This window comes from Anguilla anguilla, chromosome 13 (genome assembly GCF_013347855.1).
Source record: "Anguilla anguilla isolate fAngAng1 chromosome 13, fAngAng1.pri, whole genome shotgun sequence".
Lineage (NCBI taxonomy): Eukaryota > Metazoa > Chordata > Actinopteri > Anguilliformes > Anguillidae > Anguilla > Anguilla anguilla.
In genome coordinates, this window is record NC_049213.1 from 35,722,268 (window position 1) to 35,733,539 (window position 11,272).

The following is an 11,272-nucleotide window of genomic DNA, read 5'->3' on the forward strand; positions in this document are numbered from 1 at the left end:
TGACTCCCCGAGGTTGAAACAAGTTAGTAAGTAAGTAAATAAGTAAATAAATAAATATAGAAAGGTGCACCGTAAAGGCCTATTGTATCATTTCCCTGGCCACGGTACTTGCCGGTTTCATTTCTTTTAAGGTGCATTCCGGCTTGATGCCTTCTCTCGCGCGCATCTGATGGCCGCAATTATTAAGCGAAATAATAATACAAGTAGCACGCGAGGGAAAGAGAAAACAGAACAGGTGACGTAGTCATAAGCCATTTTGCGTGCCTTTTTGAAGAAAACCAATAGGACCTCACACAGCAGGTCGAGCCTCCCCTTCAATGACCAATCATAAGGGTGCAATTGGATCCGAGCCCCTGGCCACAATGTATTGCAGTCATGTGATGGGCCCTGCATCGTGATAGAATGCCAACATAGAACTGTGGAACGACGTTTCCTTTTCAATAACAATAACAGAAAACAGAAAACATCGAAAGATATGATTAAGAAAGCCTTATTAAGGTAAGTCGACATTGTCTTTTCCTGATGGCTACTTAGCTAGTTTACTGGTCCGACAAAATGGTACAACATTAATTTATGTTACCTAGCTAGCCAGCCAGCCTACTATGTCAAGTTCGCCAGCTTGCTAGTTTGTGTATGCAACTCTGTACTTTACCCATGTGCATATCTGAAATTGGTCGTTGCTTCGCACATGCAGTATACGTCAGTTAGCCAATGTTGATGACCAATTGTGAAATATTTTATGTTTTTACTTTCACAAAATTAGCTAGCTAATTGTGTACCTCCCAAACTACGAAAAGAGGTCCGCACGATACTTGGGCCATGTAGCCTGGTAGCTAGCAAACATCTGCTAGCTATCGTGTCATAACTGTGCAGACGTTGCAAGCCAGCCAACTAGTTGGCAAGCGTCCTAGCGGCGCGAGTCTTGATCATGCGAAGCTTTGTAATGTATCTCGCTACTTGTGACAGTAGTGTGGAATTGGATACTGGCTTGTTAGTTCCATAGCTTAGCAAATTCGTGACTCAGTCTTTATTAGAATTGTGTTTGAAATATACTGTAATCAACAATTACTGAGACGTAGCTTCAAAAATGAAATACCTTTGTTTATTTGTTCACTGTCATTTCAGCGACCGTAGTGCACAGTGCATCGCTGCATAAATTAGCAACCCGATTCACTGGAATAACCTGCTAATATGTATTCAAAATGAAACTGAGAACGAATCAACCCCAAACAAATATTTTAGATGCGTTTTCGATTTTCCTCGTGTGGGACCGTACACTTGTCTTGATGGCTTGCGTTATCCAACTTCAGTAGTCTCACAACCAGTTTAAAAAAAACATTTCTATCTATGAGTTATTTAAACTCGAACTGTATCGAAGACATATGCTCGTATTTTTTTAAAGACTGACAGTATTTAAAGTTGACCGACGACTGGCAGCACGAGGCACCAATTAGAGACTTGTAAATCGGTACTGGTGATTATACGGACCAATGACATGAGGAGAGGGGCGGGTCGAAGTAAATACACATATTTTTGTCACGTTGCAAAGGTGGTGGTGTTTTCACGCGGTCTGGTCCGCGCTCGTGGTTCTCCAAGCGTTTATTTAGGAATTCCGTTTTTCTTTTTATCATGAGTTTTTGTTTATCGCCGCAAACCATATCGGCAGCGAGTATCATGAAATAACTTGGTGAATCAAATCTCTTTACGTGCTATACCTTTGCTGTGTAAGTAAGAGTTCTATGCAGTTTGTGTCCTGGTGTTGCCCATTATTAAATTGTAATGCTGTGACAAAATAGGAAAAAACGAGTGCAAATAAGTAAATCATCATGAGTTACAAAAGTTTTGTGCAATGACTAATGATGCGCTCTCCTTTGCAGGTAATCTGCTGTGTCATATCTGCTTCCTTTTTTGTTTTTGTTTTTTTGAGGGGGGTGGAGTTTTGCCTCTTAAAATATACAAGGCCTGACCCCCCCCCCCCCCCCACCACCACCACGTAGTGGACTCCCGACTGGATGCCAATGGTCTCAGTAAGTGGCCGAGAAGTCCTGACCAATGGCAATGACTCGATGAGGACCCTGGCAAGAGCGCCGCTGGCATGTACCTACAGGAGCGCGGTGCTGCCCTTTAAGGACAGTGGGCTGGGGGCGCTGGCCTTTTTGGAGGGGGAGGAGAGCGAGTGCAGCTCGGGGTCCAGCTCGGGCTCCTGTCCCAGTCCCGTGTCCCAGGACGCGGGGTCCAGCGTCAGCCCTGGACCGGGGGAGGATGGGAGCCTCCTGCGCCTCTATCTCACGTCCACGGGGACGGGAGCGGGAGCGGGGGGCGAGGACAGGCCCAGCGGGGGGGCGACCACCAGGCTGCCGGACTTCAGATCCCGGCTCCCCAGCAACTTCTCCCCGACGCTGGAGGAGATCGAGGAGTTCCTGAGGGAGAAGATGGAGCAGGTCACGGACGACGGTCTTTCGGACCCGGACGACGGGCCGGAAGCCGCCCCCGCGGCCGTTCCCGCCGCGCCCGACGGACTCGATCAGCCGGAGGCGGGTTCTGTCCCAGAAGCCCCCGCTTCGCAGCAGAGCGCTACCCCGCCCGCTACCTCAGTGCCCCAAGTGCTCGTGGGAGCTCCCGTGGTGCTCCAGATTCAGCCCCTGCAGCTGAGCCCCTCGCCCCCCCAGCCCCCCCCTCAGACGGGCGGCGGCGGCGGCAGCGGCGGCGGGTTCAGGGTGGCGCACTTGGTGCTGGGCGTGGGCGGGAGCCAGAACTTTACCCTGCTGCAGCAGATGTCCCCCGCCACGCTCGTCCCGTTGGCCGGCGAGCCTGGCGGTCCGGACCAAAAGTATGTGAAGATAGCGCCCCTGCCCATCGCGGTGCGGACGCTGGGGGTGCCCGGCGGCGCGGGCGCCGGTGGCGGCGGCGGCCTGGTCAAAGCCATCCCGCCGCGCGCCGCCAAGGCGCCGTCGGAGACCCAGCGCATCCACAAGTGCTCCCACCCCGGCTGTGAGAAGATGTACACCAAGAGCAGCCACCTGAAGGCCCACTTCCGCCGACACACCGGGGAGAAGCCCTACACCTGCGCCTGGCCCGACTGCGGCTGGAGGTGAGGCGCTGGAGCACGTACCGCTGGTGCTTGTGATGCTGGCGCACGTCCCGCTGGTGCATGTACCGCTGGCGCACATGATCCTGGTGCACATATTGCTGACGCTTGTGCACGTGACGCTGGCGCACGTAACGCAGGCGCATGTGACGCTGGTGCATGTACCGCAGGTGCACGTGATGCTGGTGCTTGTGATGCTGGTGCACATATTGCTGACGCTTGTGCACGTGACGCTGGCGCACGTAACGCAGGCGCATGTGATGCTGGTGCATGTACCGCAGGTGCACGTGACGCTGGTGCTTGTGATGCTGGTGCACATATTGCTGACACTTGTGCACGTGACGCTGGCGCATGTAACGCAGGCGCATGTGACACTGGTGCACGTGGCGCTGGCGCACGTACCGCTGGTGCACGTGACGCTGGCGCATGTACCACTGGTGTACGTCATGCTGGCACACATGACACTGCTGCACAGGCTGCTAAAGGCACCATTTTGTATTTTATTTGCAAATAGTATTTCAAAATAATTTTTGCATATTTTCACTGAAATGAAGAGCAAATGCAAACCGTCGGGTAGATATGAAGAAAAAAAAGGGGGGGGAGCTAACCTCCAAATCTCTGATGAATTTGAAATTTTTAAAAAGGCAGAGGCCAGACAGTCCCAACTGCAGAGCACCAGCTCAAAGTTGCACAACTTCATATTGTGCCCTTTCCGTTGCTTAACCTTTGAATGCTATTCCCTGTCATTCCCCAAATTTGGAGCGCGCAGTCGCAATCGTCTTCAGCGCTGAACTGCTGAGGTGCGCTATCGATCTGGGGGAGCACAGACCAGCATGTGCTCTCCTCTGAAGCACGTGATGCCAGCTGCCCCTTCTAGCCGTGGCACCATCGCCCGCAAGTCAGCCTCGCACAGACACGAGCAAGAGCAAGACGCTTCACATGCAGCCTGACAGGACAGACTGTGGGGCATCCGGTCGACCGGTAGGGGGTCGCCACTGCTCGATCCCACTGACCCCTCCCCCCTCCACTTTTACGTGGTCGATGTTCGCACCAGCTGGGTACTGCCCTGCAGGCAGCGCCATTGGTCAGCACTGGCACGGCCCAGATTTGGGTCCTGTGGTCTGAATTCCGGGACCCAGTAGGACTCCACAATCTGGGCCCCAACCATGCGCTAGCACAGTGCCCTACCAGCCTGACTCATCCAGCAGGCGCCTACACTGTAACCTCTGCGACCAGATATCATATATATGCCAGCATTATACGTGCTATATGACTATTTCCCCTATATATAGAACCATGTCTGGGTCTGGGTGCAGGGTTACAGTGGTACTTTAGAGAACAAGAAGACCTAGCCAGCCCAGGCTGTAAGTAAGTAAGTAAGTAAAAAGGCAGGCAGGAATATGATCTCATATTAACGTGTGTGGTGTGCTCTATCTAACACTGCACTTACAGTATGAGCTGATTTACAGCAAGCAGACTTCTTTAGGATGCGGTGTTGTTGTATGACAATGTGGGTCTGCTGAAAAAGTAATTGGTGACGTGCTTCACAATTTTCGTTTGAAATGTAAATCATTTGTTTTTTAAAACGAGCCTCTGGAAAAGGTTTTAGTTGTATTTAGGACACTACTGGTAGGTCGCCCTAAATCAGCCGAATTGTAAATGCATGCTGGAGCCAAACGTATACTGTTTCTGCAAATAAAATAAGCAATAATCCTACCTGCTATCGTTATATTAATCTAAAAATGACCTCCAATATTTTCAAATAAATATATAGAAGAATATTGTTGAATCGGGTCACTGAAATTAGTATCTTTTATCGAGCTGTGAAACACACAAGTTATGAAGTTATTTTCTCATTGGGGGCACTTTGGTGTTTTTTTTTTTAAGCGGATGAGCTGAGTGGACATGGAGGCTGATGTGGAGCGCTGGGTGTGCATCGCGGGTGTTCACATTTCGCGGTTCCTCTCCCCCCTCGCAGGTTCTCCCGCTCCGACGAGCTGTCCCGCCACCGCCGGTCCCACTCGGGGGTCAAGCCCTACACCTGTCCCATGTGCGACAAGAAGTTCGCTCGGAGCGACCACCTGTCCAAACACACCAAGGTGCACCGGAGCCCGAGACCTGGAAGGCTGGTCCGGGCCAGCTGCTGACAGCCCCCTACCCCTCCCGGCCCCCCACCACCCCCCCCTTCCCTCGGCCCCTCCCCCGCCCCCCTGGCCCAGCCCGGCCACGAAGAGCACTACCGACCCGTACATTTCTGCTGAGTTTCCTCAGTGCCTTCAATTTTACCCAAGAGCAGATTGTCCAGTGTTTTGGGGTTTTTTTTTTTTTTTTTTTTTTTTTTTTTTCTTTTCTTCTTGGTGCTTTTGGTCTGCCTGTTCCTGCCTGTTATTAGCTAGGGCAGGGCAGTCAGCTGTGATTTTTTACCTGATTCCCAGTACTCTCTTAAGCAGCCTTGTGAACGGGCACGACAGCTGTTCGTTCTGGCCATTGTAACCCCGAGATGAGACCCTATTGCTCATATAAGGGGCGTAGGTTATTGTACCCTAAATCCCTAAAAAGTTGAGTAAGCTACATTATGTGAATGCAGCTATTCGAGTCTTTGTGCTAATTCTGTTTGCTACCATGTCATTTGTAACATCCTGAGGCATAGCCAAAGCATGTGTAAAGAGCTATGCATTTATACTTGAAAAAGGCAGCTGATTGTCTCCTTTTGATATGAAGCTATCCCATTGTTGTTTTACCAAGTATAAAGCTATTTTACAAACTTTTCATAGGCCTTACTTGGCTATGGCTCAGACACAGTCAAAGCAATATATGCTTATATGTTTTCTTCCCCCTCAACTTTGATTTACAATTTCAAACAGTGTTTGGTCAGTTTCACTGATCCGTATGCTAATAACGTGCTTTATGAATGAAAAAGCCAAAACCTGTTGGTTACACTGAAGGGTAAAGTATATTTCAGTAAGATATCATCTGAAGAAAAATATCACCAGTTTTGTTTTTTCCTAAAGGGAAGAATATGTGTCTAACACACAGAATGTGTTTGAAATATATGCTGTTATCGCTATTTTTAGGTCATTCTAAAAAAAACTCCTGAGAAAATGAAATCACTGTTATGTATGTAAAAATTATTAATTATTTCTTCGGGGTTGGGGTAGTCAGGCTAAAAAATGTGGGTTTTTTTTGTTTGTTTGTTTTTTGTTTTTCTGCAGGTATTGGATCTACCTTGTCTTGCCATTTTTAAGCTACAAATTGCCATTTCTTTTTTAAAAACAATGGATTTCAGCCTCAAAGTGCTGAGAATACCGGTCAATGGCAATTAGTTTCCTAGTCAGTATCATGTAATCCTAACTTCATGCAGAGATAGAGTATATTATCTCTTTAACCCAGCATTACTACATTGTCTCAGAACGGAATAAGGGTTCCATGGACCTCTTGGGCCACCATCCATTTTAAAGTTACCATTATTCTGGAGGATGTGAGGAATATACATCCTGCCCCAAGCAGGGCAGAACTTTGCAATGTTTTTTTCCCCTTTTATTTATTTTTTTAAAAATATTGGCTTTGTCACTTTGGCTGGCACATGTCAATGCATCACATTGCCTTTACAAGAAACCAAGAATTGTCATTTTCATCAGTGAAGCCATCCAAAATATCACCATAATGAAGTATAGGTTATATATTTTTGAATAACAGAAAAAAAGACTATTTTCCTATGTACATGATGGTAAATTACAATAAACCAAACATTGAAATTACGGGCCTGTGGCATTCTTTGCATACGTTGAACATTAAACATTTCACCCTTAGAAAGTGGGCAAAGATACTGTGTTAGTGCGATTCTTCCAATACATCTCTCCCAGAGCTATTCTGTATTTCCTAGGGAGGGAAACTTGAATAATTCTCTGCACTGTCTTGGCTGACTGAACCCTGTGAACAATAGAACAACTTCAGACTATTGTTCCACTGCCAGACAACAGCGCCAAGGGGTATCTGAAGCAGATCTATTGTATTCTGACCTATTTGGGTGTCTTGGAAATGATTCTGCCCGCACAGCAATGTGGTGGGCTTGTACATTGCCAATGCGAGCATATTTGAACACTGAATCTGCTGTTAAAATATGCCAAAGCGGCGTGATGATAAATGTGGGAGAATTATTTGGAGACTTGACTGCTCAGCATCAGACGAGCCACCCTCAAAACAGGGTTGATGATCTTTGGTTGTCAAGCATTGCCTTTTTTATGCTTTTGCAGAGGTATGAGTGACAAGGTGCATGTGGTGGAAAAAGGACAGGGCAGAGTTTTAGACAAAGGCAGGAATTGTCAGATTGTGGCAAAACTGCTTTGAACAAGCTTGCAGGTCAAAGTTTGGTCCTCCAGCCAATCGGCTGCTGCCCAGTCAGCTTTACGTCTGCAGGAAAGTGCTGTAAATCTAGACTTACTGTGATGAACATGAGATAATCTGCAGAGGTACATGTAGGACTCAGATTACTTCCTGAATTGCAGATGCTACGCGCCTCTGGCATCACCCTTCTCGGCTACACAGTTGGCTGACCAGACATCCTCTTTTTCCCAGACGTTTCATTCCGTTGATTTTGAGACCGAAAATATTCGCCCGGGTGGGGTTTTTAAATTACTACAATGTCCGGTTAGGTTTTACTCATTCAGTAGACCTTATATAAACAAATAACCTAGTATTATGTTCATAACGTCCACCCACCCCACCCTCTTTTTCGTCTTTTCAAATCTAATAAATGGCTTGGTCACCCTGCTATACGGTGCTGTTAAGTCTTCAATTGTAAGAAAGTGAGTAAAAAGCCAGGCCTGCCATATAGTGGCTCGGAGAGTTGAAACCAAAACATTGCAGGCTGGATTCCCTGGAACTGCACTTAAGTTGTACCGCCATCCAAGGCTCTTAGCTTGGAATTGCTTTGGTAAACATCCAGCTATGTACAATCTGGAATACCGGAGTCTGCTATGTGTAGCACAGTGGGTGAGGAACTGGGCTTGTAACCGAAAGGTCAAAGGTTCGATTCCTGGATAGGACACTGCCGTTGTACCCTTGAGAAAGGTACTTAACCTGAATTGCTTCAGTACATATCCAGCTGTATAAATGGATGCAGTGTAAAATGCTGTGTAAAAAGTTGTGCAAGTCGCTCTGGATAAGAGCGTCTGCTAAATGCCTGTAATGTAATGTAATATAGTGCATGATAAAAGTAGAACTGACTCAGTGCCTCGTTCTCGCAAATGATCTTGCCTGTACGGATTCTAGAAAATTGCTTTATTGAAAAAATGAAAAATACATCTACATCCGCTTTTCAACCCTGTTCTTGGATGCAAATTTACCATGTGATGTGATTTTGTCCAGATGTGCTTTCCACTTGTTACTCTTTAAATGAACACGGTATGCGTCCCATTTCCCCGTTCCAAAGTCAAGCTCTGATACGCGGAACACAGTTCTCATGCAGCGCATGCTTTCAGTTTGGAACTAAAGATCAGGTGTGGAACTCTCGTGTTCCGCGTAAAGGAAAGTTCTCTGACGAGTCATGCAGTAATTCAATCTTGCATGACTTGGCTATTAATAACGGTTCTTCTCAGATTGCCTCTATCACAGATCAGTGCTTAGGAGGGATTGTTTGAAAACTAGCCATTAACAGCCTACACTTTAATACACAGTGGGTAAGGAACTGGGCTTGTAACCGAAAGGTCGCAGGTTCGATTCCCGGGGAAGGACCCTGCCGTTGTACCCTTGAGCAAGGTACTTAACCTGCATTGCTTCAGTATATATCCAGCTGTATAAATGGATACAATGTAAAATGCTATGTAAGTTGTGTAAGTCGCTCTGGATAAGAGCGTCTGCTAAATGCCTGTAATGTAATGTAATGTAATACTCGCGGTCAATAAGACGGAAGGGGGACAGTTGTCTTTTATGTTCACACAAGCATTTATTTCTTAGTTCTTAAATATCTAGAGGTTACATGCCTATTAAATACCACCCCCATCACCCCCCCCCCCCACCCCCAACTACCAAACATTACATTACATTACAGGCATTTAGCAGATGCTCTTATCCAGAGCGACGTACAACAAAGTGTATAACCATAACCAGGAACAAGTGTGTTGAAAGAGCGCAAACAGGCAAAGAAGGCAAAAAGAACATTATTCTGCTTCAGCCTATGGGATTACTGACCTATAATCATCTACAGTGAATTAATGAATGAATGAAGTCTTTCTATATGAAGTTTGCTATATAAGAAATACAACACTGCACTGCCCCACATTGGCCAAGTAATTTTTTTTTTTTAATTAACCACCTGTATGTAATGTCAACAAATCAAAATACATGTTTTTATTCATAGTTTATGTATCCAGAATAGGACACTGATGATTCTCTAGGTCAGAGAAGTATATTTTAAAACCTCTTTTTAAAAAAGCAGGTAACCCTTTAAGGTGTAAGATCACAATGTGATTAGAATGTTCTTACCTGAATATTCTAATGCTGATGTTACAATTACTACTGGTAACTGAAAACAATGGAGTTCTAGAACACTTACTTTTTAAAAGAATTTAGAAGAAGCATTCCAAGAAATACTACTCCTTAAAGGGTAAAGCACAAGGATGTTTTGAGAATGTCATCCTGACTACTTCATGAAACATTAAACACAATTTAAGAAGATTTTGAATATTAAAACTCCTGCTTCAGATTGGAGTCCACCCATTATCTAACCACCTGACTGGGTGTGTGTGTGTGTGTGTGGGGGGGGGGGGGGGTTATTTAGGTTATTTATCTCCCAGGGGGTTGCTTCTAGTAATTTTATCTGCAGTCTTGTCATTTATTTATGTATTTATTTATAATGCGTACATACTCTTGTTTCTGTTTCCATCTTTAAATTGACGCCTCTGCAGTATAACGTTGAGGGAGCTGGCCTTGTGATTCCAGAGTTGTACCCAGGTGGGGTTCTGCCGTTGTGCCCTACAGCAAAGTACTTCATGTGAGCCGCTTCAGTAAATACGCTTCAGCTATATAAAAAGGATGGTATGCAAAGACTGTAAGTGTGTGAGTGTGTGAACTGCTCTGGATAAATGGGCCTGCCAAATGCCAAAAAAATGGGTTAGTCTGTTTGCCACACTGAATACCTCACTCCCATATCTGTTTGCATTGCTAATATACACAGAGCTGCAAAACAATTTGCCTCTCTTGCTGAATACCTCAAGCCAACGGAAACGATTATCTTGTTATCTATAATGAATTCCACCCGCTATTAGAGGCAGAAGTTTTAATTCTTGTTCTTATATGTCAGAAGACATCGGTACCCGGGAACAGGCGTGACATTTCAAGACATCCGTCAGTTCTGCCTGGTTGGTGTGATAAACGGTTAGTTACCGTGACATGAACTGCCTACGTAGTCTACACAGGACAGTGTGCACGTCATGGTTCAGGAGTACATCCCTGTTTTGCTATCCCTATCATACTACCTACATGTAGATGCTCTATATTACGATACATGATGCTTATTTCACATATACTGTTATCAAGAAGGTAATCTAGATTTACATCAACGCAAAAAGAAGCAGATGACACCATCACAATCACCGGGTTTATAGGGTCTGAACATATTACTGGCTTCAGCCGTTTTAAACGCTTTTGAATGTCTGCTTCGATGCGTCAGTAGTTATTTAAGAAAATGTTTTAGTTTTCTTTGAACTATACAGACACAACGTTTAGATCAGTACAAATGCAAGCAAATAGCGCCATCTGCTGGAAATATTCCAAAAGTGTACAATACAGTGGCAGTTTAAATATCAGTATTAGAATTATCAGAATTATTTCCCTCAAAAATATTTTTCTTTCTGTTATGGAATACTTTTCGTTATGGGGAAGTGTTCTTTCCAATCTGACATTACGTTCTGTCATTCCACGATACAAAAACCGTGAGACAATATGGAACTCCAAGTCAGTTGCAAAGGCTGAATTACCAGTAGTTAATGGCTGACAAAATATATACATATATTTAGCAAGAATTGTAAATATAGGCCGACAAGCGACCGAAATTTTTTTTTTTTCATACTAAAAACATGTGGACAAACCTAACAGATAGCAGACACATTCCAGTATGGCTGCATCCATGCCACTGTCTCGATTATTTAATTAGCCCCGTTAAGTACTTGGCCTCATATTTCAGTT

General features: G+C 45.4%; 1 protein-coding gene across 1 annotated transcript; it reads left to right on the plus strand.

Moving 5' to 3' along the window:
* Window positions 1-140: 140 nt before the first annotated feature.
* On the plus strand, window positions 141-5,247 carry si:ch211-117k10.3 (Krueppel-like factor 15). Its single transcript, XM_035388966.1, has 3 exons — window positions 141-498; window positions 1,878-3,091; window positions 5,067-5,247. The coding sequence occupies exons 2-3, from the start codon at window positions 2,013-2,015 to the stop codon at window positions 5,233-5,235; spliced, it is 1,248 nt and encodes a 415-aa protein (XP_035244857.1). The 5' UTR covers window positions 141-498; window positions 1,878-2,012; the 3' UTR covers window positions 5,236-5,247.
* The last annotated feature ends 6,025 nt before the right edge of the window (window positions 5,248-11,272 follow it).

Bases quoted from the DNA above. Each gene is read 5' to 3' on its own strand.
- si:ch211-117k10.3 (XM_035388966.1), top strand. From the start codon at position 2,013: ATGCCAATGGTCTCAGTAAGTGGCCGAGAAGTCCTGACCAATGGCAAT. The intron at 3,092-5,066 runs GTGAGGCGCTGG...CCCCCCTCGCAG, and splicing joins TGGCCCGACTGCGGCTGGAG to GTTCTCCCGCTCCGACGAGC.